This window comes from Solanum lycopersicum, chromosome 8 (genome assembly GCF_036512215.1).
Source record: "Solanum lycopersicum chromosome 8, SLM_r2.1".
Lineage (NCBI taxonomy): Eukaryota > Viridiplantae > Streptophyta > Magnoliopsida > Solanales > Solanaceae > Solanum > Solanum lycopersicum.
This window is the reverse complement of record NC_090807.1, coordinates 1163841-1190525: the sequence shown is the minus strand read 5'-3', so window position 1 is coordinate 1190525 and position 26685 is coordinate 1163841. Positions and strand designations below refer to the sequence as shown.

General features: G+C 30.0%; 3 protein-coding genes across 10 annotated transcripts; all 3 read right to left on the bottom strand.

Moving 5' to 3' along the window:
* Positions 1-3160: 3160 nt before the first annotated feature.
* Positions 3161-9355, bottom strand: LOC101248696 (protein root UVB sensitive 1-like). The gene is made up of 7 exons (XM_004244385.5): positions 8572-9355; positions 6994-7269; positions 6639-6695; positions 6258-6456; positions 5626-5738; positions 4771-4947; positions 3161-3935 (listed from the first exon to the last, which is right to left on the bottom strand). The coding sequence occupies exons 1-7, from the start codon at positions 9277-9279 to the stop codon at positions 3645-3647; spliced, it is 1821 nt and encodes a 606-aa protein (XP_004244433.1). The 5' UTR covers positions 9280-9355; the 3' UTR covers positions 3161-3644.
* Positions 9356-10049: 694 nt separating this feature from the next.
* LOC101248222 (transglutaminase-like and tetratricopeptide repeat-containing protein) lies at positions 10050-18554 on the bottom strand. 8 transcript variants are annotated; one of them, XR_011210951.1, is made up of 10 exons: positions 17219-17658; positions 15951-16131; positions 15481-15558; positions 14794-15157; positions 14549-14661; positions 14248-14412; positions 13816-13955; positions 12980-13727; positions 12766-12905; positions 10050-10284 (listed from the first exon to the last, which is right to left on the bottom strand). XR_011210951.1 is itself a non-coding variant. In XM_069287613.1 (10 exons), exons 1-10 carry the CDS (start codon positions 17278-17280, stop codon positions 10274-10276), a joined length of 1347 nt encoding a protein of 448 aa, XP_069143714.1. In that variant the 5' UTR covers positions 17281-17658; the 3' UTR covers positions 10050-10273. The 8 variants fall into 8 exon arrangements, 5 of the variants coding, with proteins under 5 accessions (XP_069143714.1, XP_069143713.1, XP_069143712.1 ...); XR_011210949.1 differs by having other exon boundaries at positions 15951-16289; positions 17219-17602; XM_069287613.1 differs by having other exon boundaries at positions 12980-13072.
* Positions 18555-22618: 4064 nt separating this feature from the next.
* On the bottom strand, positions 22619-25480 carry LOC101247941 (ubiquinol oxidase 2, mitochondrial). Its single transcript, XM_004244382.5, has 4 exons — positions 24635-25480; positions 24354-24482; positions 23172-23660; positions 22619-22919 (listed from the first exon to the last, which is right to left on the bottom strand). Exons 1-4 carry the CDS (start codon positions 25055-25057, stop codon positions 22860-22862), a joined length of 1101 nt encoding a protein of 366 aa, XP_004244430.1. The 5' UTR covers positions 25058-25480; the 3' UTR covers positions 22619-22859.
* Between the last annotated feature and the right edge of the window lie 1205 nt (positions 25481-26685).

Below are 26685 nucleotides of genomic sequence, written 5' to 3'. Positions count from 1 at the left end.
ATATTAAAAAAGATTCACAATTTTAATTAAAAGTGTGTGAAGAGAATATTTTCTTATTTGCTCAATTAAAATAAATATATATATCGGAATATTTATTATCTACTCAATTATTATATACTCTTTCATTTGAATTTATTCATTCTATTTTTATATTAATTTATGTGATAATATTAGTTGGATACGAAATTTAAATAAATAAAATTTATAGTTACCTCTCATCTCCTTTATACATACATACATACATACATATATATATAATCAAAAATTTCAAAAGTCTATAATATCCTTTTTATTTTAAATAATCTGATTTTTATTTTATTTTTTGATTAATTAAGTGTATAAGTTAAAAGGATAAATGTTAACAAAATAAAATAATATAGTATAAAATATATTATTTTATTGTTCTTTCCCAAATTTTCCGGGCAAAAAGATTTTTCCAAAGATATATATCCTAATTAGGTGGCACTTAGAGATATAGTGGCTTTCTTTGAATAGAGAATTAATTAATTAGGGGTCAACAATCAATTAAGGTTGTTAAAGTGGCAATGATTAAGACAAATTAGCTAAGGTTGGAAAAGCTAATATGCACAAAGTCTAAAAAGGGGCTTAATTACATCATTACTCAATATAAACCATTTTTTTTTTTGCTTTATACTAAAAAAAAAAGAATGTTATGTTCTTTTATCCATAATTAATTTAACGGTAAAGTTTTCAACTTTATCTTAAATATAATGAGATTTTCTATAATCATATGAATATTTTAAAAAAAAAAAAGAGATGAGAAGTATATATAGTGTTAATTTCTAAAAAAAAAAAAAGAAGAGAGATGGGTATTGCATTATATTATGCATATAATCGAAGTAATTATTCCAACAGAAATAAGGATCTATGTTAAAAAAAAATCACATTGATCATTCAAACATGTATCTAATATTATAACTTAGAGCTTATGTGACGCAAAACTAAATAGTTAATTGAGGTGGTAAATTTCAGATATCAATTTATATTCATTAATAAAAAGAAAGATAATTGAGGATTAAGGCGCAATCAAATTAAATTTAATTCTTGAGATCATATATTTATATTTAAAAAGTTACTCAATATATACAACTCTCTATCTCAAAATCCAATTTGTTGATTCAATTATTATAAAAAATTCATAAATTTAAAATTTTAAATACAAGTGCAGTGACATGGAGAAGAAATACATAGTGATATTTAGGTACATTTAAGACGTGAAAACAACAAAAACCCACAAAACCACGCATGAGCCCATATGCTTATAAATCATTGAACACTTGAAAATCCCACTTCAATTTTAGTAAAAAGAAAAATCATTATTTTGGTAGCCAAATATAATACATTATTACGTATAAAATGTTTATAATATATACTAAATATATATGTATGTATCGATTAATATTTTAGTGAAAATCATATTATATATGAATTATTATTTTGATAAATGACTATACAATGTAAAATTTTCGAATATATCCTTTAAGACTTAGCCTTAGTCTTGACCATCTATCATATTATTTTGGGCTATATTATTAAAACTTGATATGCACAATTAATTGATGATTTGAGGCTATTGTTTATAATATATTTCGTCCTAATTTATAGAAAGAATCGTAAAGCTATACATTCGGAATATAACTTGGTATTATCTTTATTCTATATATATTTTGTATAAACTTTGGCATTTGCACAATTAGACGCTGAATTTGCGAAAAAAGCTTTTATGGCCATAATATAAATGATGTCCCAACAATATGGTGAGCTAAAATTTTCTAAAAAAGAAATATCATCCACAATTTTTACTAAGAAAATGAGTGTGTTTGGATTTGATTGGAAATATGACAAGTTGGTGCTATTTCATTTTATATTTATTTTTTAAAAAAATTAATAAGTTTTGTTATTATTTGCATTTTTATCTGTTTTGCTCAATTTCATACAAAATTTTTGAACGGCTAAATTTTGTGATTCGTATTGTTCAATTGATCACAAATTTTGTTGAACAAACTAAAATTGATATTATCTTTATTGGATCTATATATAGTAAATTATTTACAAAATTTTCTTGTTGGGTGCCATTGTGTATAGCATTCTAATATTTTATCATCACTATTATTGAGAATTTATAGTGATCTGTTATTTTGTTTTTAGGTGTTACTATCAAAATAAGTTTTATCAAAAGCGTTTTACATTTATATTTATGGGAAATTATGTTTGAAAAAATGATATGCTACTTAGAAAAACTATTATATCGTCAAGTTTGAAATATAACATAAAGTGAATGCCTTAACTTTTTTTTATTTATTTAATTTAGATTACCAATAAAAAGTACAATAAACATATTGTTTAGAAAATTAAATGTAGATATACAATATGAAAAAATCTAATTAATTAGTAAATATTAAATAATTATAAAATAATCTTATGTCTTCATGAAAATTTGAGACAATTTTAGACATCGTTGTCTTTTTCCTTGCACATTATACATTAATCAAACATGTAGTATTTTAGCTTCCTCTCATTTGAATATTGTATCCGGTAAGTTATTTTTACTTTATCACTTTTAGTCAACTTTATAATTAAGGTTATATTCTTTTTACTTAGAACTGTACTTTCTATCATAAAAGATGATGATCTTTTAATTTCTTTTTTAATAAATACCAATAGATTCGAACGGAATAAAATATATCATTTGCAATAGTATTTTGGGAAAAATATGCGATGCACGTTCGCAGAACTAGTTGAAGAATCAACAAAAAACAATCGAACAAAGGTTAGTACAAATTAGAATAGTGTGAAGAGAAATTAACTTCAATTTTTTAAATGAAGATTAGAAGAATCATATTCGAATTTGGTAGGGTTAACTTTAAAATTGGTCACAAAATAACATCATCTGAGCTATACAATCACCAAACTGAGATACAGATCTTCACCATCTATCTCACCAAATTATAATCCAAATGCAAAAGTTCAATAACACTACAAGTCGTTAACACGAACATGCTCGTTCATTAGCACAAAAAATTGAAGGTAACAGTGCAAAAATGGCGACCAAACTCGACTACTTCATCCATCTCCCATTATGCTGAAGGGAAACAGAATATCCTACCAAATCTCACCCCCGACACCAACTTGATGGAGATTCTAGAGTGAAGTTTTTTGTTTTTGTTTTTTCGATAGAGTTGAGTGTTTGCTCTGGCCTCTAGATGTAAACTTACTTACAGGAAAATAGGTGTAAGAAGAAAACTAAATCATAAATGAATGAAGGAGGAGAAGCTCCACATGTTGCAGTGTAGACTCAAGATCAATGGAACTTCAAAGCTATTGTCAGGATAGCAAACAATGAGCAGCAATGAAATCAAGCATTCAGAAACAGATTTCGGATACTCACCCCATTCAAAACCAGCGTACTGCATCGTCCAATTATTGATCCAAGACACCATTTGAAGCTCATTGTACAGTCACTGAAATGGGTTTTACCAATTGTTTTAAAGCACTTCTGCCTGCAGATGCAAATCCAAAGGGAACCCATCATGATGGTTTGGCAGCTATACAGGGTATGAAGGGTTAGACTTAAGCTGGAAAATAAGAGCTTGTTCAGAGGAACTGTGTCTTGTGATATATGATCAACCTTCTGCAACAGAAGATTCAGCTGCATAATCCAAGCGAATCCGAACTGGCAAAGGCCTCGCGATGAGACTGTCAGTTACCCAACCTGCTACTTCACCATCAGTTTTGACATGGTTAAACTCTCTCTCAACATACTCCAAAGACATCTGCAGCCTTCCCCCAGGCCTGCAGTCATTAGCTACACTGCTTGACTTGATTCCTGCATTTGTCTCTAACCAATACAGGTAATTGACATGAAACAATGACTTCAACATATCTTGTGGTGATGAACTTTCTTTCAGTACAATCTGCTCCAACAAGTGCAGAGTAAATGTAAAAATGTTAGTTAAGCATAAGGTCGAACCACCACCCTCCATCCATTTCAATGAAGAAATGGAAAGCAGAAGTGAGATAAAGATGGGAATTGAATCAAGAAAATTTCCACGTAAAACAAGCCTACTAACGATCTACTCATGCTCAACTCCCTCTCACTCTCTGATATTTGTCACTCAATGGAGTATTCACTTTTCCTGCTAAGTGAATGATATTATATGAGTCACTAATTTTCCCTTGGATTGCTTTTAACTCAAACAGTGACCATCATAACTCAATAGCGGTGATTACAAGTTACAAAATGGATTCTGCAGAACCATCATATTTACTTCTCTTTTTTATATATTCAAAAAAAAATGTAGTTGGGTTGCATCTGAAGTCTAGTTCCACATAACATGAAATAAAACACTCTTTAAGAAACATGGGAAGGGCAATGTTACTTTTTCCACTCAAAGCCTAATACTTGTTATGACCTAGTTTAGCTTTGTTTGAATACCCAACATTCATAGTGAATGTCCCGGTGGGAGAGGGAAGGTGGGAGATTAATCTTTCTTTAGTTATAGTAACTACAATCACCCTCTGGAAAGGCCAAAATATGATCAACTGTTCCTGATAAAAAAAAAGGTTCCTTAAGAATATAAATCAGAAATTTGAGCTCTAACACTTTATTCACCAGTTTTTAGGAAGTTGACGCCTCTTGCAGAAGGTAGATCAAATAAAATCTTTAGCTGGAATTTACAGGTTAGTCTAAACAAGTGATGTCTCAACAATGAAGATAATGAGGGGGAGGAAAGAGACTGGATGACTTACACAAAATCTTCCTTCATGCTCAGTCAAAATATAACCTTCATTCTTGTACAGTTCAAACAGAGCAAGCACATCTTCTTGGCTTGTAGCAACATCAGAAAGTTTAGAACCCAGCTGCAACCGTCGCACAATCCCTGCAGCTGCTTGCTTAGCATGAACAGAAAGCACTTCTGTTTGTGTCTGAAAAGACCAATAATCAGAGAAGATGGTCTATTTTCATCGTTTGCAAGTCAAAACCAAATTATACCTTCAACTGGAAGATGGCATCAACAGAGAAAATTTTCTCCCATTCCCAACAAGGAACAAGGGTTATAGTAAGGGCCATCCCTAGTCACTGGTCATCCTTGGTACTCATTATCACTCAAGTTATGCCTATCTTGTAAGTTGTTAGTTATTATTATTTTTCTGTCCATTTGTATTTGAATGAGCATATTTTTTCTTAATTTCTTCAACTATTCTAAGATTTTTCAAATCTCATTTGATGTTCGTAGTTGCACATGAGAACACCTCATTTGTCCTCTATGACTTGATAAAACAGTTAAGCTGGGCAAAAGTTCTTTCTGAGATATCCATATATTATGTCATCAATTTATAGAATGATATAAGAGAATACCTAGCTCCCCTGCTGCCCCCCGCCTCCCCAACCCACACACACACAGACACAAAAGAAACACGTTTATTGCATAAACATCGAGCAGAAATCCCTGCAGTGTATTTCATATATTTGGAGGATAAATGAAAATTTGTTTACATAGTAAAACATCAACACAGATGCAAAAGAACTTTACAGGTTCTGAGGTTTGCATAGATATGAGGGAAGATGTCTTATGAAACTAGTAAATGTGGAAGCAAACTCACCTCATATGCTGCCTTCAGATTTAAAATAGCAGCTGGAAAAAGGGGCTCCTCATCATTGACCTCTTTAACAGAAGGAACTAGACCACTGAGCAGATATTCACTGAAGACTAGACCTATCAAAAAAGAGCCGCTAACATAAGATTAAACAAGGATAGATTACGTGACAAGTTTCAGCCACCTCTTATAACTTAGTAAGATTTCTATTAAATTAAAGCAACACTTCTCCAGCAGTTAATAAATAAAGTTAATATATAAAATCCTTATCCAAATTGTAATGATAATGTGATCTATGCTGCAAGTTACATGTCATATAAGTTGTCAATGCATATGCACATGTTCCACAATTAATCGCTATAACATCTTCTCCTTCACTTATGTTACATCATTCAGGACAGTAACTTAGAACTAGATCCGAGATGTACTTTCCAACAGTAAAAGTGATTGTGTAATTGGTCCTCTTGAACACTCATTCTATCAATGGAAGCGAGAAGAATAGGCCACTCTCATGTAAAAGAATCCACAAAACAGTTTAACACAAAATACAGAATACAAAGTAAACTTCCTTGTACTTTTCAAATTAATTGCTTGTATCTTATGATATAAGAAATAAAAATGCAAGAGAAGAGAAGTACTTGCGCGATAAGGATTTAAAGTCCTCAGTTGAATTGACTGATATGACTTCAGATTACAGAACATGTGGATCCAAGTTACCACTCCAAAAGAGGCAAGAGCAAGAGATGTAGAGGAGCGGGTGTAGTTAGCCAATGCAATGCCAAGCATGATTCCAATAGCTTTGCTCACCATTCCTTGAGCTTCACCCTTTGCAATCACCTGCTAATAGTTACTGATTCAGAATGGAATTCTTGTGGTAACTCCTCGGTCTCCACAAGGCATATGTGCACAAATATATGAGTGGTTCTTGTAGGTAATCAAGAGAGGCTGGAACATTAGAAGTTTCATGATCCCAACATATTTTGACAACCAAAGTAAGAATATAGAAGTAAAGAAATTACCTCAGCAAAATTCCTCTGAGCGGCAAAACCCGCATAGAAGCAGCTCCTTGTAGCAGCCTGTAAGACAAAGGATTTGTTTATCGTTGTTTACTGTATGAACCTTAATCTCTTTTTTTTTCTTTTTTTTCCTTCAGGGATGGGGGTGAGAAGATTGTGTTTGGGCATAACATCTAATTCTTCTCTGTAATGAAGATAAAAATTACATAAATTTAATGAAACACCAGAGAGAAACTTGCAGCACATGTTTGAGACACAATACCAGCAAAACATTGGATTTGCAGTAAGACATGCAGATCAGAACCTTTCCCTTTCTTTAATCATGATCAGATTCACACTTGGATTCAAAAAATATTACCTGGATTAAGGAAGCAGCTGATCTCCCTGCTCCAGCAACAGCTCCGATAGGAACAAACAGATGTGGGAATGCAGGGGTCAAAATCTCCAGGCCATAAGCAGCATTTTCCAAAAGATCGGCAAAAAGCCTCCAGCTCTTAGGATTGACATCAAAATGCCTGCCATAGTTCGACAAAAGAATCTTGCTTAGATAACCAATGCCATCCTTAAGCACCCAATTGATAGCAGCAGCAGTAGGAATAGCCCCTTTCCCTAATCCAACAGCATAAAGCAAGGCCTAGACATAACAAAGTATGAAAAATCAATCAGCATTGTTCACTCTTATGACTTTCTTCCTAAGATGATTCAAGACAACAAAGGTGAAAAAGGAAAATACAAAACAAAAGTATATATAATCTATTAAACTTTCAATGATCCACGAGCTCTGTTGCTAGCTGTTAATCGTTATGAATCTTGGTATCTTTTTTGAGTTATGAGGAATCCTGTTAATAGTGGTGGAAGAGAAAAGAATTGCAATGAGAACAAACTCTTTTCCTTTGACCTTTGATTTGCTTGGTTGACTTGAATCGCCCGACCAATAAGATTGAAATAGTGAAAACTGACAAATCACTTTTTTGTTGATAAGGTAAATATTTTATTTATAATTGTGGGAACCTTGTATACAACCAACCAATACACCAAAAAAGAGAACCTACACCATAATATGGTTCTCAACATATAGGAACCTCGAAAATACACCGAACGGAAAGCCGAGACAAAAAAATTGACAAGGCATTTGATTGGACAAAACATGTTACTTGTACACATGACATATTTTTATTTTGACAAGGTATGTCACGTCATTTGGCATGTGGAATCATTTTCTCTCCTTAAATTATTTGGCATTCTAGGCTTGAAAGGGTGCTTGTAACATTAAATTTACACTGGTTAAGAGTCTTGAGGAGACCACATTTTAGATGATCAATCAGAATTCTAGTTTATGTTCTAAAGTCCAATCGACCATTTGAGAGAATTCCTCTAAAATAGCCACAAACTCGCATATCAACCAATTAGCGGAGTATGAGTCGACAACTTGGTTAACATCCCACTATCTTCAACTTCAATTAGGAGCTACGTGTGTTTGAAAGACCGGTGCATACTCCCTGTAGTAAATCATTTCATAAAATTGCATGACTAAAATAAGCTTGGTTAATCGTTGGCTGAAGCTAATCAAGTGCCCATGAGTTTGATCTAGAACATGATGTATTTTTAATCCAAAGGTTTGAAGTTTGATTTTGATTTAATTCTTGATCTTTGAATGCTAGACACATGAATGCTTGCATGTAGAGAAATTCATTTATTTGACTAGGTATGTCACATCACTTAGCATGTGACATAATCCTATTTGACTCTTTCACTCGATTCAGTGTGTCGCTGACATGCTCTAGGATAAGATGACAGCTTAAACAAACAAAGTGATTCATCATTTTAAGTCCAAATCAACAGAATATCCCAACAAAATTAGACCTTTTTAATCAAATCCAAATTCATCAAACTCTTATTTGGGCTAATATATCTTTAATCAACACAAGAGTAGTACCTGAGTTGCAAGAACACCACTAATTTGTGCAGCAATACCTTGAACCCCTCTCCAAAGAGCATACTCCAAGTAATCACTTGTAACACTCTCCGGAAATCCCTCAGGAAGAAACAAAGTCGTTGTTAATTCCTTGCATTGCATCCACAAATTGGAAACAAAACTCCCCGATGTCGAATCAGGCCATAACTGTGACCACATTGTCTTAGTAAGAACAAATTCATCCTTTGAATAATCTGGCACAAGTTCAAACCGTTTTCCTCCTCTAATTTCATACACAATTTCTCCATTATTAGTTTTTGCTTGTACAAATGAAGCTAACAGTAAGCAGCAAGTAATTGAAGAAGAAGCTGATACAAGGAACAATAACAATGGTTTACACGATAATACGGAATCGATAAAAGTATCTTCATCTCTAAAAATAGGAAGGAGGAGAATCTTATCAAAATTGAAGAAATTGTTCCACCAATCGCCGCCGCCACTACCTCCGTTGTTTTTACCGTTTCCACCAGCACCGCCACCGCCGTTTCCGATGTAGTTATCTCGGCTGGATGAACGCCGAAGAAGAGACAGCCTTTGGAATTTAACCGGAGTGAAAGGAGGAGTGTAACCGGTGGCGGCGGAGAACACGGCGGTGGTCGGCGGAGGAAGGAGGGGAAACGGCGGTGAAGTCAAACGGGAAAGAGAGAGAGGGTGGCCGGCGTAGCGCATGACTAGTGAGGACTCTTCGAAGAAGTTGTTAGGTCGCGCTTTTTTTTAATTTATTATTACTATTATTAATTTTCCTCATTTATATTATCTTTTTTTCAATTTGATATTTATATTAAGGATTATTGAATCGAAATTGCGTATTGTAAGATTTATTTTTTAAAATAACGTTCAAAAAGTATTGCCCCTTTTTTAAATCATTTCAAATGTTCATGATTTAATATAAGTTGATTTTTCTCTAAAAAGATGATCAAATTAATTTATGGAATAATTAATTTTTTAAATATCAGAATCAAATAAAATCAATTAAGTTGATGTTTTTATTTCATTTTTTGTAATATATTCAATATATTACCGATTTTTTATTTAAATATATGATAGGAGTAATATAGTTTCAAACGCATAACATGCACTATATTCTCACATAACATTAATCAAAAATAATTAATATAAGAAAAAAGAGGAAATATATACGTAATCAAGTTAAAAAAGAGGAAATATATACGTAATCAAGTTATATATATATGACTTTCTCATAAAAAAAAAATTGTATGCATTTTTAAGCATTTTACCATTTCTAAGGAACATAAAAAAAATCTTACACTATGCAAAAATTAAAAATTTTTATATAATATATCAATATATTTTAACGATAATTGAACAGAACGGTGATAAATAACTAAATAATTAAAAGATTAAATTATTTTAAACATGAAGTAAATTTTTGAATTTCATCAAATAAAAACTATAAACCATATTAAACAATAAAGTGATTACTATAAAGACAAACACATTTATTTTTGGTTATAGGTTTTTAAATTTTGCCAAATTGTTACAATCCATACGATTAAATTTTCCAATATAATAGCAATTGTCTTTTGTCTTTGCTCCAAATTTTAAAAAAAAAATTGTACTCATCTATTATTGTTAGTAATAAAATAATAATATATACTCATTTTGTGATCTTCTCCAAAGCTATGAGAATTCTCTGATTTCCTCATAGAGTACCTACATTCAAAGATTTTTATTAGTAAACAACAATTATCATCGAAAACTCTTATTATATTATCGATAGAAAATTGATTATAACAAGTACTATTAAAATTAAATCTACGTCATTTGATAGTAATATCGAACTTGTTATAATTGTAACTGAGATAAATTGAAAGTGTATATATACTCGAGAAACTTGATAGGTAGTTATCTATTAAAAAGATAAACTAATGTAATTTAAAATTAAACTATTATTCAAATTAGTCTTCTTATATTAGTAAAAAATATGGGAAAGATATGAGTTCTTTCAATTCAACAACTAGGAAGTACTTAAATATATGATTTTATAATCATGTAAATATTTATAATTAATTTAAAAATTAAATTAAATATATATATTTTTTAAATTCTAGCTCCAATCAAATATCATCATCTAAATGACGCAGAAGAAGTATCATTTTATGGTAATAACACACAAAACAAAATATCGCTTGTGTTTATCAAGAAGGAAAATGATTTTCATGAAAAATATTATGATAAATTAGTAGAAAAAAAATATGGATCTAAATTTATTATCCACCATTATTCTCTAGTTGACATTGAGACTTCAAAAAAAATGTAGAGAGTTGGTAATTTTCGATTCTATTTTTAAAAAATAACTTAAATCACGAAGTTTTAAATTTTACTAGAAGAATTTTTAAACTATTATCCTGATGTTTTATTTGTGAAATCTAAAATATGATAACAATGAAGTTTCACCTTAATGAGTGCATGCATATTAATAATCTAGGAATCTTTTTCTCGTGTCGAGAATAGAACCAAATCAAGAAAATAAATCTCGTCTATTTCAATTAGGGTTTTGTTTATACGGTCTTTTGACCCCTTCTTGATCGTTTTTTTTTATTTGATAAATATAAACAGACGATTGCGATAGATCGATAATTTAATTAAAAAAATTAAAAGGTCCTTCATTGATTAATCCATCAAGATATGGAGTTAATTAACATGTTTAAAAATGTATCTCTAACATCCAACCAACTTGGTAAATTAACCTAGCTAAGTGACACCAAATTCTATTTGGCCTTTTTCTTTGATAAAAATTGAAAAGGTCTTCTAACTATTAAATTAAAACCATTATTGCTATCTAACTATTTATATTTGTATGTAGTTTGAAAATAAATTCTTGTAATCTAAAAGTTGTTAAAGGTATACGTATCTTCATTCAATTATTCATATTTCACAAGTAAAATTGAAAGAGAACAGCGTGTACGACTTTATCCATCTAGAATCTAGACTGTTACCGCTACACCCCTAACCTCAAAATAACCAAAGAAGAGGCATCTTCTTCCCTTTTTTTTCCCCTAATAGAATATAAAATTTAGCCTCCTAAGTTTGCATTCACTTCACTAACCACTAAATCACACCCTTTTCTCCGGGAGAGTGAAGGGGGTCAGAGGATCACAAGACTTGTAAATCTTTTATCTCTTACTAATAATATAAATAAATAAACCAAATTAAGTAAACAACTTCAATGTCCACATCAATAAAGTCAATATCAACCCAATTACCTAACCCATTAGTTCAAAGCATAATCAAAAGATTCAAGAATGATGACACACCATGGATTAGGACATTAGTAGAAGAAATTCTAAACAATTAAAATGATTCTATATGGTGGAAAATCACAATAATTGGTACCTATTATTAATTTTAAAAATTAATAATACATCATTATTGATCTGTTAAATTATTATCAGATTATTTTAATATATGATTCTTGGTAACAAACTTATCAACTTTTTTATAGCTTAGATAAGCAAAGCTACAATTAGCTTATGTGCTTACTTAAACAACAAATTATTTTTCTATCTATAATCCTCAAAATCAGCCATAAGCTTTGTTTAATTAGCTGCATTAAATAGTTAAATAGCTAATTAAATAACAATAAACATGTTATGATTTATCCTGAATTTTCTACCTTATATATTTGAATTTTACTATGATTATGTTTTACATTGAAAAGGAAAACTAACCGTTTTCTTGGAGGAAAAAGTTTGAACTTCTATAATTAAAGTTTATACGAGGATCTAACAACACAGATACAAAAAGTTCTGAAGAGGATCCGAGCAATATAGACCATGAGTCCTAGACTAAGCACTATACTCAGATTGAAGATACAGCAATAGTGTCAATAGTCCTCTTTTAGCATGAGAAATGACCAAATGAACAACAGTAGGCAGTGGCGGATCAAGAATTAGATACTACGAGTATTGAGTGGGTTCTAAAAGTGTATATCTAACACCACTTGTACTCGTTTTTTCGCTCATACATATAGCGTTGAGCTGCTCAAGTTATGTCATTCATCTGATTTTCGAAACAAGTAATATATTTACACAAGTCAAAAAAAGGAGGTTATTACAGCTAAAGCTGTGTAGTTATAACAAGCTAGAAAGGGCACAACTTTTGTACAAACAAGTCAAGTAACTCTTAACGGACCTTTACGTTCCAGATTCTTCCACGATGACTCGAGCTGCAGTAGGTGTAACTTCTCAACAAATGCCTCTAGAACTTGAGCCTCTTCTTCTGGTGCAAAGACCATGCAAATGCTAAGCTCCTGGACCGCCTCCTCGTATTCCCTGGATATTTGTTCATTTGTTCATAGTTTCACAGCAAAAACTAAGAAAAGAACAGAAAAAGTGTCACTGTTTACCTGCTATAGTACAACATCATGCCGTGGTCTCTCCTCAGAACCCAATTGTGTGGCTGCAGAATCAGCAATCTTTGCGAAGCCATAATAGCCAGCCTAGAAAGTCGGTACCATCCCAGACATATAGTCATTACAGGCGAGAAGTATATTGCACACAAAACTTCTACTGAAAAAAAGAAGTTCTTACTAGCCTAAAGGCGCCTAAACTAATAAAACGAACACCTGAGAAACATTGTCAAGCATGTTTCTACATTTCGGATAAAAAAGATAATGCATTTAATCAAATGTCAAGTCGAGGTAATCCCATGTTTGATGAAAACAAACTATTGAAACCGAGGATGCAGAAATGGACATGGATGTAACATTGATGAGAACTCGAAAGGTTTCATTCTTAACAATCATATCTAAAGATTAGTGCAAGTTAGACATATTAGGCAGACCAAAGAAATATCAACGGGTAGTGCAGTTTTGGAGAATCAGACACAGATGTGACAACATTTTTGGAGAGTTCGAGCAACACAGATATTAGGATAGACCACCGAGTTTAGATATGGAAAGCACTTTGTGAAACCAAATATTTGGGAACCTGATTATGCTTGACTAACTAAAAAACCAGATGGAGGAATTAAAACTCATGCAATATTGCAGCATAGGAAGTAATTAGAATCAATAAGAATAATAATGTATGTAGCCAAAATTATTCGCGGTTCTCCTTTTCTCATGGCAAATGGTGCATATTTGCATCTTGAACCTGTAGGGACAACACAAAGTGGCCTACTTAATCAGGAACGGGAACCAGCGGTTGTAACAAAGACACTATTAGAGTATATGATCTTTACCTCAAATCTTGAGGCCGCAGCAAAGGTACAGTTGAAGCATCGGTCTTCTTAAACTTCTCGTCAGACTTATCCACAGACCTAAGTGGAGAAGCCAGCATCAAACCATGAATTGCTCTTGACGCACGTTTCCAATGAATCCTCTGCGTAGGAACCTCCGATAAAGTCAGGAAAGGATAATACATATAATAGAAGGGGTTCTGTATATTTGTCCAATTCATCTCGTTCTTCTTTTCTTCATAGTAATAGTACGAGTACACTATTTCAGTAAACTTCACTTCATTTAGTTCAGTTTAGTTTAGGAAAAAGAACTATTTTGCCAAATCTACGAATGGCAATTAGCGACATTAATATTCATAAATAACACCATGAGATGTATAAATACAAGCTTAAAACGTCCAAAAAGACTCTACCTTTTAGAAGAACAAAACTCACCATGAGATTAGCCAAAGCGATTCCGATAATATCTCGGTTTGTTGCAATCTCAAGCTCTGACAGTGAATTGCTATTGATGTCCGAGGCCATTGATCTAGGGTCATCAACGCACTTCCCGTTAACAATACCAAACAAGCTGTGACCGGAAGTAACCTTGAATAGCTCCTACAACAGTTGCAAATGTAGACATACCAACTCAATGAGACTAGAGATCAACTTAAATTCTGAAGGATTATACCAGAAGTAGTATATGGACATGCCAACGAAAAGATCAAAACATCCATTTTCTCGATCAACATACCTCAGGGTTTCCTGTTTGGGGCCATATCAGGAATTCTTCTCCAATTCGAGATCCCACAATGGTTAGATTAAGTCTTCGACAAACTTCAATGTAAATGACGCTAAGCAAAATTGCTGTACATAAGTTAAACACATGTCAGATTACATTAATATAAATGAAGCAATCAGGAAAGAATTTTGAATTTCATGAGCCTTAAGAAATACGCAAAATAACGAGGATATTGGTGAGACAAATTTGAGATGTACCGCTACAATGTCCAGAGCTTAACACTGAATGCAGGTATGAACATTTTGAGTCCACTGTCACAGATGACCTTTTGAAACCCCTCGACTTAAAAAGAACAACGTTCACTGCATCCAAAACTTCAACCAAATGGCATCCTATATCTCTCGGAACTAGCTCTGCCTCAACTTCTCTTGCAATGGAATCTAACTCGGCCATCCATTCACTCATATTCTTTCCAGCCAGAGGCATGGCATCCACGCATTTCCAGTCTAGTGTATCAGATGGCAGTGAAGTAGATGTTCGTTCATTTTGGAGTGAATAAAAATCCAGTTCCCGGTTGAAATCCATAAATGCCTCATCTTCAGAAGCAACGTAGAGCAAAGCCTAACCCGGATAATAGAAAACGACAAAACAACCAATGAAGAAAGCAATTACTACAAGTAAAAGAACGAAAAACATGCACGTTACTCGCAAAATGATGGTTTAACTCGAATGCTGAACGCCTCCATTCATACACAAACATTTTTTTACTTATTTTTGCATTTATCTAAAGGAAAAACGACAAAGCCGGAAATTATCTATGGACAGAACATTCCAAAAACAAACAGCCACTTCATTTCTGTCCCTCGAAACCAAAAAAGTGGTTATATTCAAACCAACTGATCAACTGCATTGCACGAAAAGAGCTTAGCAAGACAAATTACTACCTTTGCCAGGGATATATCTTTGTCCTTGGACTGAAACGATATCTCCTGTGTAAACTTTTCCCTAGCATCTTTCAAAACCTGCCAAATCGCAAAATCTCAATCAATGATCAAAATTTAGACCGAGATACTTCAATAAAACAAAAATAGGCATATTATATACTCGCTCCATTTCATTCTTATATGGTCGTGTTTGACTGGGCACAACGCTTAAGCCCAGAAAGATCTTAAAATTTGTGCTCTTTAACATGTAATGACATTTATATGGCGAAAAGAACACATTGCTAAAAGTAAGGTGTCCAAATACAGAAAGGTGTCATTCATCTTTTAACAGGCTAAGACGGAAAGGGTGTCCCATAAAATAGAACAAAAGAAAGTATCTCTATTCACTGATTAAACAAGTGTGAAATCACCATCTTGACAGCAAGAATTGATCTATAAAGCAGCATATAACAAGAAATGTAGTCCCAAACCTCCTTATAGAATTTGGCTTGCGAGGACCATCGGGTTTCTGCTAGAGCAGCAGAGGAAGCCAAAGGCGAAATGCACATTCCCAATTTAGGTGCCTTTGTACTTGCAGAAGCAGCAGCCAATTTGTTCCATTTTCCTTTCTCGTTCCCAATCCAACATCCAACGCGACCATCAAAATTACACCTGATGATCCCACAGAATAAAGGGTTTGGGAATTTTCGCCTAGTACTAGCATAAATTCTTCTCCAATCCATAAATAACTTTACATAAACAAAGTACAATCAACAACAAAAAAGAAAAAAAACAGCCCATCAAACACCCTTCTAAAGCTCACATTTTTCCTGATAAATCAAAACAAGAATCAAAATTCAACAAACATCATTCTAAAGAAACCAAAAAGAAAAGCAATAAAACTCACATTTTTCTTGATAAATCAAAACAAGAATCAAATTTCAACAGATAACTTTCTAAAGAAACCAAAAATAGAAGAATAAAGCTCACATTTTTTCCTGATAAATCAAAATTCATCAAACACCCTTCTAAAGAAACCAAATTTACCAAACAGAAGAGAAAAAAAAGCTCACATTTTTCCTGATAAGTCAAAACAAGAATCAAAATTTAACAAAGACCCTTCTAAAGAAAGAAAAAAGAAAAGAAAAAAAAAGTTCACATTTTTCTTCATAAATCAAAACAAGAACCAAAATTCCGTAGACACCCTTCTAAAGAAACCAAATACAGAAGAAAAAAAAACTTGCATTTTTTCCTAGATAGATCAAAACAAGAATCAAAACTCATCAAATACCCTTCTAAAAGCTCACATTTTTCTTGAGAAATCAAAACATGAACCAGAATTCATCAAACACCCTTCTAAAGAAACCATAAACATAAGAAAAAAAGATTGCTTTATTTTTTTCCAGACAAATCAAATTTTATCAAACACCCTTCTAAAGAACACAAAAAAAGCTCACATTTTTCTTGATAAATCAAAACAAGAACCAAAGCTCATCAAACACCCTTCTAAAGAAACCATAAAGAAAACAAACAAAAAAAAGATTGCATTTTTTCCTGATCAATCAAATTTCATCAAACACCCTTCTAAACAAAACAAAAAATGTTCACATTTTTCTTGATAAATCAAAACAAGAAGCAAAATTCATCAAACAGAAACCATAAACAAAACAACAACAAAAAAAGATTGCTTTTTTTTTCCTGATAAATGAAAACAAGAACCAAAATCCATTAAAACCCAAATGCAACTCTTAAATTTTACCTGCTGCAAATGTCTAAAGAAACCATAGCTACTGAAGATGCTTTCACACCACTGATAACCATTCCTCTAGTCCAAGAAAACTAAAAGAGGGGAAAACAAACAAGAAGAAGAAAAGTTGAAATCTTTGATCAATTTAGTTGTTCCACTAGTTCAAGAATCAAAATTGGAGTTTTTATGTGTGTGTGTGTTTTTTTTTGTATGAGTCCATTTTGAGTAGTGAAATTGAACAAAGAAACTGACAAATTGAAGTAACTGAAATAATTATGACAAGTAAAAGAACAAATGTGGAAGCTGACAATACAACTAGGATTACACAGCATTCCAAGACCCATGGTATTGGAGGATACTTTTAAAATCTTCTCTTTTCACACTAATAGATTTCATGAGCCTGAAAAAACTATTATCACAAATAATTAGTACTTTTTTCTTGTTTTTTTTTTTTTATATAATAAATTGAATCTATAATCAAATGTTGTTTTATTTAGAAAAAAAAATCCATATGCAAACGGGTCTTTAATTAATCTTATCATCAATGGTCAATAATATTATCTTTTAGAGCTAAAGTAGACAAATTCTTTTTAAGAAAAAAAAATTAATTTGTGTGAAACATAAACATTAACATAGACAATAGAGGATCTTTAATAATTTATCTAAAAAATCAATAAGTGTTACATTCGATAAGATTTAAAATTCGTAAACTTTAAATTTTATTACATCTTCATCTACTTTATATTTGTGAAAAATGTGAATGTAAGTTATAATTCTGCTTATTAGGTTATCACATATGAAATTATATTTTTACTTGTTATCACATATTAAGTTATAATTCCTTTTATGTAGCTAATAAAGACGAATTACAATTCTATAAAGAAAAAGGTGATAAAATTTATTAATTTTAATTATATCTTAAAAATATTTTATATAAAACTTAGTAAGTTTATCTTTAATAGAACTTAAAATTTTAAATTCACCTCGATGGCCATAACAAATATACATACCGGGCTACAATAACAATAAGAACCAATCTAATGAAACTCTATAAAGTAAGGTCCTATTATCCCTAGATTATAATCGAAATTTCAAACACATTTTAGCTAAATTAAGGTCCTATTATCTCCTAAACTTATTTTTTTATAAATTTTTTTGTAATTTCGTACACCTTTTTAGCCTACATGGCATTCAAATATCTTCCACACGTCTCAATTGTGTGGAATCACGAAGTGTGCCACGTAAGACAAAAAAAATATAAAATTACAAAAGAAATAAGTTCAGAAAAATAATAAGACCTTAGTTTAATCTAAGAGAAGTAACACAGACCTTACGGCTAACTCTCAAAAATAAGAAAGACTAGTATTTATGAATATTTTGAGCCTTGTAGATTAGCATTATGAAGAAAACAAGGTAAGAGAAGTGAAGTGAGTGCTAAGGATAAGGTTGTTAATGTTTAGTTAAAAGAAAGAAAGAGTGTGAGACATAATTCATCACAAAAGCAACATCACTTCCCACCAAGAAAGGGTGGAGAACAAAATATTAGTATAATATATGGTTTCTTCTTTTTAGTGATATTATATTTGATAAGTGAAATCTTTGTAATGTAGTTGATTTATTATTTTGAACTTTTATTTTATCAATGAAAATTTATTGTTTTTCCTAGTATTTTTAGGGAAATTATCTTATTAGACCATAATATTTCCACTATATACTAAACATACCTATACATTTAAATAATTACGTATTTTATCATTACCTAAAAGTTTTCTATCATATATTAAAGAAAATATGCCTACCTTGATACATGTATTTTATCATATACATTAAAATAAGAAGAGAAGGGATGAGAAGAGGACAGAGGCGAGTGAGATGGGGAGGAGATAGTGATGTATTTGTCTGTATGTACCTGAATACTAGATAATAGTAGATTAGTGGTGAGTGAGATTTGTTTATATATCCCAAATACATGCGAATCTACTTGAATACGTTAAATCTAGAACAAAAAAATTATACCTAATTTTGACTTCATATATTCAAAAATACATATATTTGAATGTATCTAGACGCACCAAAATTCGATAACATTCGTGATATTATAAGTTAGAAAGTATCCAAATAATAAAATTTTAAACTAATAAGATTTCTGCAATTTTCTTTTTTCCCCCAATACACAGCCTTTATTTATTTTTTATAAAAAAAGGAAACATATTATTCAACACAAAACGGAACAAAAATATACTGTTGCTATCAATACTGTGGAATAATTCATAATTGGATCTAAGTTCGACAAATTACATTATCAATAACATCTCATTTCCCGTCTTAAATACTTTATTCATTTTCTTTTAATTGTCATGATATATAAATTACAAATTTTTATATATTAATATGAAATTCAACATAAACTTCTTGTATCATATTAAAAAAAAATGTGTCACATCAACTTAATTAATAAAGTAATTAGTGATATGATTAAGTGTTAAAAGTTGATGTAAGAACAAGTGTTATATTATGCATATATTGATTAATTTGGTGTTCATTGAGTGCGTATAAAAAAACAAAGTTAAAGTAGCTAGCTAGCAGAGTTCGACATATTTGTTTTTTTTTATTCAAATATAAATACTTAATTAGAATAAAAGTATAGAGATATTATAAATAATTAAAAATATAGCACTTGACTTTCTAAATAACAAAACAGTCATTTTCATTTGTTTAAAAAGAATATACAACTCCCAATTATTAGATTCAATAATTTAATGAATTATCATCACCACCCAAAATTTAAAATAATGTTTTAATTGACTCAGCATATCTACTTCAAGACATATCCACAAAATATAGCATACAAACAAGTTGTTTAAGAATTTTTAGGTTATATATTTATATATAAAAAAATTATTTTTTTCCTTTTTTATTTTATATATTTTAATTTCAATCCCTAATAGTTTTGAACATTTGACTTCTTAAGGGTTCTCTAAGTTAGTTTGACTTTTTTTTTTTTGGAACTTCTATTCTATTCAAAATTTTAATTAATAAAGACTCAATAATTGAGAAAACATATCCTAGCCTCAGTAGAATAAAATTGAAGACTCAATAATTGAGAAAACATGTTTTCACTCTATTGGATAGAATTATATGATTTTTATAAAAATAATATATATTTCGTAAAATTAATTAAGCGAAGTGGTGTATTAGGGTGGAAAAGCTGAGACGCTTAATATATCATATATATATATATATATATTATGTTATTTATTTATTTTACTTTATTATTTTAAAATTTTAAAATAGTAATTATTTTAAACTAAATAATATTTAAAATAAAACGATAATTAAAATGAAACGATGGAAGTAATTAACTGAAGTGAGGCTTGAAGCAAAGATTTCATCATCATTACAACTTAAAATGTAAAACAAATAAGACCAAAGAAAACTACTATACTATATTTTGTGAAAAAGAAAGATATGACTCATAATTAGAACCCTTAAAAGCAAATAAATATTTTTTGGTAAATCATATTTTTCATTAGAAGCAAAGTTATCCAACACTATTTTTTTATTTAAAGATGCATTAATGCCCTTTTGTTCTGAGCCATTTGAGTATTAAAAATCCAAAAAATAGATTTACAATAAAATTAACTTCATCACAACCTTTCTTAAACCCCAAAAATTGATGAGTTTAACTAATATCCATTAATCCTGATTTTAATATTTTTCACATCATTTATTAGCTCGTGAAGATATAGAGAATGTTTTTAAAAACTATCTGTACGTGTATATAACTTAAATTCTAAATTTGTTCTTTTTTTTTCTTTTTAGTTTGTATATATGGCCAAAGGGCCTTCTCCATTGATCCCTCTTCTCCTTGTACTAACTTTAGTGTTACTTCTTTATGGTCATAGTCTTGTAATAAACACTATTTCACTAGTAGAAGATTTAAATTTCACTTTTTTCATTTTAATCCCTCTTTTAGCTATCTTTTTACTTTACAATTCAACTCAATCAATCATACTACCTCTTTCTTTCATACTATTATCATATACATTTTCAAAAATCCTTATTGTCCCTCTTGTGTTGGTCATTATAATATATTTAACGAGTTTCTATTCATCTTTTTTTCAAGGGAATCGTTATAAACAGAGTCGTGTTTATGAATATGAAGATGAGTTTGGAGGATGGGGATGGTTGCTTCTTGTTTTAATCTTTTTTGTTTGTCAAGTTATGTCTTTCAAGGTAGAAGGAAATGCATGGGGGTTTGTAGTGGTAGTTGTGATTTTCTTCTTCTTATACAATTGTTTTAGTGACTAAATATTAAAGTCACTACATTTAATACAATATAAAAAAAATTTACACGATTTTTACTTGTTTTAATTTATCGTATGATAGATAATCTATTGTATTGTATAGGCTATTAATACATTTTATATATGCATGAATACTTGTAGTTATGACCATGTAAAACTTCATCATGATATTGCATATTGTATAGGCTATTAATACATTTTATATATGTATGAATACTTGTAGTTATGACCATGTAAAACTTCATCATGATATTGCATTAATCGAAGGGATTAAGTGAGTTATCCCGTTATAAAATTTGAATAAATTTATCATGTATTTAATTAAATATATTATTTAAGTTGGAAGTGAAAATAGTTAGAAAAATAAATAGATGTTGCATATAAAAGGAACAAAAATTAATGAAAAATTAAGTTAGCATTGGTCCAAATAAGGATCGATGAGTTAGCTTCGCTTAAAATGAAATCAATATTGTTTTGTCATTTAAAATATAATTCTATAAAAAAAATAAAATTTATGTAATAATTGTCAATTTAATAAAATAAAAAGTATTTTACTCCTTTTGTAGACATATTAAGAAGTTTCAGATACAATTTCTCAAATCCTTTGATTTATGGAAAAATTTTAATTATTTTTTTAGAATAGCATAAAAATGTATTGAAGTTATATTTTTCGAGTTTTTTTTCTTCTGTTAATTATAACTCCCTATGCTATTAGTCAATCATTTTTTTAAAACTAATTGTCTCGTTTATTAAATCAAGAAGCATTAATTAATTTTTTTCAATATTATTTTTATAATTAATTCTTTTTTGAAAATGTTCTCAAATAAAATATCTAAGAAATTTTTTTAAAGGATGATTAGTAAAAATAAAATGATCAAATAATATAAAATCGACATGATTAACATTTTTACATGAAATCTCGGGTGATCGGTGGACATCTAACATCTATATTAGTTCTTCATGAAAGTTTGTATCACTTTTTTAAAGTTTTTTTTTTTAATTTCAATTTCTCGAGTTTTGGTAGAAATATTTTAAAATTTTAAATTAAATTATGATAATTTAAGAAATATAACCCATTTTACATTGAATCATTGATCCTCTTATATAATAAACAACATCCTTACTTTATTAATATTTCAATAATTACACTGGTTAATATTTTATTTATTAATAATACTACATAAAAGACTAATAAGTTTTATTAAGTATAAAAGACAAAAGGAAAAAATAAAATCACACAAGATAGTGTACATCAATACTCAAAAATATTAGTAAATTGTGATCTTTTTCACTATTTTGTGTTCTTTAATTGTTTCAAAACATTTATTAGATCAAAATTGTTGTTATCAGTGATACCCAAGTGGAGCTGGACAGTCCTTCAGTTCTTGCCCATGGTAATAAATATCCTGCCATCAATTTTCACAAAAATTCACTTAATTCATCCCTAAAAAAAAACAATTTAATTTCTGCAAGAATTATACTATAATAAACAAATATTGTTAAGAATTTTTCTATGATACAACTATTGTATATCTTTAGGTTACTAGGTCCACTACGTTAGGCTCTTTTACCTATTTATTAAATTTGATCCAAGTCATTCTCAGAATACGTCTATCTTTTCAAGAATCAGATAAAATTATACACATGCTAATTCTTACCGATGCAAAGTGGTTAACATCGCGATGATGAGCCTCGTCCGCCCTAACCACCATGACAACATCTTTAAGAGTCGCGTCTTGCGTCAAACGCCAATAATCAATAGCGATAGCCGGAGCAGCTACGTTTTCAATATTTCCCTCATCTAATTCTTTAAGAAATTGTGTGTAGGAATGAATAGCTTCTTCTTCTAAGTAACCAACAATTCGATGTGCCAATTTTGGTGACAAAATATAAGTCATAAAATAGACATTGAAGAATATGCCTTGTACCATTAAGACAAGTCCACGTTCGTACCATTTTGGTTTTGATACTTCCATAAATGTCATTAAGTGCATTCTTTCATTTTCTGCTTCTTCTAATAGTGCTTTGATCCATCCACCACTGTGCTCGAATCGCCTTAAAGATTTACAGTGTAATAACATTCCTCCTACCATACCGGGGACTGCCGCCACGGTTTCCAACATCATTGCTCGACAACCGTACCTCTTCTGCATCACATTATAATTGTAAGTCGATCGAAATTTATTGATATGATATAATTTTTTATTTGTTCAAATTCGTGCTATTGACTTTTGGTGCCAATAGGGTCAGGCCGACTCAACCCATTGAAGTGCGGCTCTACTAATAGGTTAGGGGCTGGACTAGATAAAAGTTTAGTGGGCTGGGCTAGGGACGAAAAACTAGTGTCTGACCCGGCCCAAAACCCATTAAGAGATTAACAAGTTTATTTGTTGTTTTTTTTTTTTTTTCTTGTTCTTACTAAATTACTAAAATTAACATCGACATAAGTTACGTGAAACTATTTAATATTGGAATTTTAGTTAATTTTCATTAAATTTATAAATCGAAGGATTAAAGTCATACTATTTTTTTGGGAGGGTGTAAATTGTAAGTGATAAAAGATAGCTTTTTATCATAATTTGGTTAGGCAATCCACATAGATCTTGAAAAATACGCAAAATCACAAAAATAAAAATAACATAAATTAGACGAATTAGTATATTGTTATGATCGTTTAAAATTTGTCAAAGACAACCTCTTACACCAGATATATTATTATTATTATTGTTATAACTAATAATATTGAATTTTCATGTCATAAATGAAAGATTCTCAGAAAATACGTCAATTACTGCTTAGGATCGTTCTTTCTTATTATATGATAAAATAAAATAAAATACCTGAAAGAATAAGTCTGTGGGTACCCTAAGGGCCTTGACAGTCCAATAAGCCAATTTATCCAACAACGTTATAGGCTCATGGTGTTTTTTCATATCAATTGATAAATCTGCCTTGTATGTCTCCCATGGCTATATTCAAAATTTATAAAAGTAAATAAATAAAATAATCAATATATTAAGAGTATCAAATTTTAACATAATTAAATAACATTAAAAATCAAATATACATAGGTCAATTGTTCACATATTACATATATACAATAAAAATAATACTTACGTACCATAAAACAATTCCACTTCCATGGAGTACCATCTTCTTTTGTAACCTTAGGGGGTTGAATACCCCAATAGCTAACATTATTAATATTATTATTATTTCCACCACTAGTAAGAACGGTGACTTTGAATTCTGCGTCGCCGTTCTGATCAATTTTTTCTTGACTAGTTTGTTCATTTTTTTCCTTGTCGCTCAAGTTTATTATACTTGTGTTACACGAATTCGTAGTTGAAAAATACCTAACGCGTGTCATCATAATCTTTTCGAAACCCTTGATAGAATTTTCATGCAAGAAATTGAACGATGCACGAGTAATAACCCCGTTTTTGGCTTCATTTCCGGCCACCGGACGTATAGTTGAATAGTAACGTGGACCAATGTGAGACATCATAGAACGCGCCAACCTCAATGCGCCACGTATAATCATCTTTGTTATTTGAACTAATTTGAATTAAAGTGAAATTAATTGAAGAATTGCAAGAAGTTTGGATAGTAACTTAGAGGAAAAGGCAAAGTTTGAGACACTTGTTTATAAACAAAAAGGGTATAAGACACTTGTTTATATAGGGTTCGTAATTACTTCACGTGTTTCAATCTATTTGACCTATTTTTTTAGTTCTTTATAAAAAGAATGAATACTTTCTTTAGAAAGTAATTACTTGATTTTAATTTTTCAGATGACATAATACAACAAGAATAAATGATCAATTTTTTACATAACATATTTGTAATTATAAAATTAAAAATTATTTTGATACTATATTTTTAATTCAAAATCATAAAATTTAAATATATTTCAAACTTTATAAAATATTATTTGGTACTAAAATAAAACAAATAAATTAAAATAAAAAAATAATATTATTTATATTACAAAAATATTATAAGGTGCATTTAAGTTTCAAATTAAGGCGGTAGAAAACGATGTCTTATTTAATTGTGATTTCTAGACATAACTAGAGAAATCTTGACTAAACTTTTTTGCTCTTAGAATTAAATGGCAAAAATTAAAGTCAACTTTTTTTTTCTTCTTTTGTTTTTGTTTGGTAGGGGCAAGTAATTGAGAGTTTAATTATTTGTATTCTGGTTTGAATTTGATTATTTTAAAATTGTATTGCGTAAGAGTTTTATTTGAAAGAAATTTTTTATATATGATATTTCATATATAAAATTCAAATTTAAAATTTTTAATTAAAAAATTAAATTTCATCGATTACATCGTAATCATGGATAAAAAAGAACTTTTATTCTTACAAGTGTGGCAATAATTTAGCCACAAAGTAATAGTAGAGTCCACCACTAGAAACTTCCCCTCGATTGATCTACTTTCTAGAGTAACGAAAAATCAATATGGACATGATATCATTTATAGCTTTAAGTGAGTTGTTTATTATTTATACTACGTATTTAATTAATATGTAAAAACATAAATTTTTTGAAACATTTATATATTATAGCTTTAAGTGAGTTGTTTATTATTTATACTATGTATTTAATTAATATGTAAAAACATAAATTTTTTGAAACATTTATATATAATTTAGATGAAGATTATAAAAAGGAAAAAGGGAGTAGGTTTTGAGTGGTGAAAATAGGCTATATGCGAAAATAACGTAAAAATTAATTGTGCTGAAGAATGGGAGGATATAGTTAACGATAGAATGTCACTTGTCTAGAAAGTAATCATTTTTCTCATTTTTAAAAAACATATTTTTCAAAGGAACACAATTTCAACTAGCTTATCGAGACCATAACTTTGTAGATCGTTATGAATGACATAAATTATAGTAAAAGAATTTCTAGGTAGGAATGTATCATCTAGTATTCTTGTTCTCTCACCATATTAGTAGTTGTATTATTATTTTAATAATTTCTTGTTTTTCGACATCATTATTATTTGTTGTTTTTTACTTCAATTATAATATTATTTTGTTATATTATTATTCTAGTATTATCTATTTATTTTTTATATTTCCATTAATTCTTTTTTGAATTATCTTCTTTAAGGATCTATTTATTTCTTGTATCTTTATTAATTCTTCTTTGAATTATCTT

What these genes read in the sequence shown, in the direction of transcription:
- LOC101247941 (XM_004244382.5), bottom strand. Translation starts at nt 25,057, where the DNA reads ATGATTATACGTGGCGCATTGAGGTTGGCGCGTTCTATGATGTCTCAC. An exon ending in GGAAGTGGAATTGTTTTATG is followed by an intron (nt 24,483 to 24,634) that starts GTACGTAAGTAT and finishes TTTTGAATATAG; the next exon opens with CCATGGGAGACATACAAGGC. An exon ending in ATGTTAACCACTTTGCATCG is followed by an intron (nt 22,920 to 23,171) that starts GTAAGAATTAGC and finishes AATTGATGGCAG; the next exon opens with GATATTTATTACCATGGGCA.
- LOC101248222 (NM_001321649.1), bottom strand. Translation starts at nt 16,202, where the DNA reads ATGGATTGGAGAAGAATTTATGCTAGTACTAGGCGAAAATTCCCAAAC. An exon ending in AAGATATATCCCTGGCAAAG is followed by an intron (nt 15,158 to 15,480) that starts GTAGTAATTTGT and finishes TATCCGGGTTAG; the next exon opens with GCTTTGCTCTACGTTGCTTC. An exon ending in TCGCTTTGGCTAATCTCATG is followed by an intron (nt 13,956 to 14,247) that starts GTGAGTTTTGTT and finishes GTTCCTACGCAG; the next exon opens with AGGATTCATTGGAAACGTGC.
- LOC101248696 (XM_004244385.5), bottom strand. Translation starts at nt 9,279, where the DNA reads ATGCGCTACGCCGGCCACCCTCTCTCTCTTTCCCGTTTGACTTCACCG. An exon ending in TTTAAATCCTTATCGCGCAA is followed by an intron (nt 5,739 to 6,257) that starts GTACTTCTCTTC and finishes CTTTTTTGATAG; the next exon opens with GTCTAGTCTTCAGTGAATAT. An exon ending in AGCATGAAGGAAGATTTTGT is followed by an intron (nt 3,936 to 4,770) that starts GTAAGTCATCCA and finishes TTGTTGGAGCAG; the next exon opens with ATTGTACTGAAAGAAAGTTC.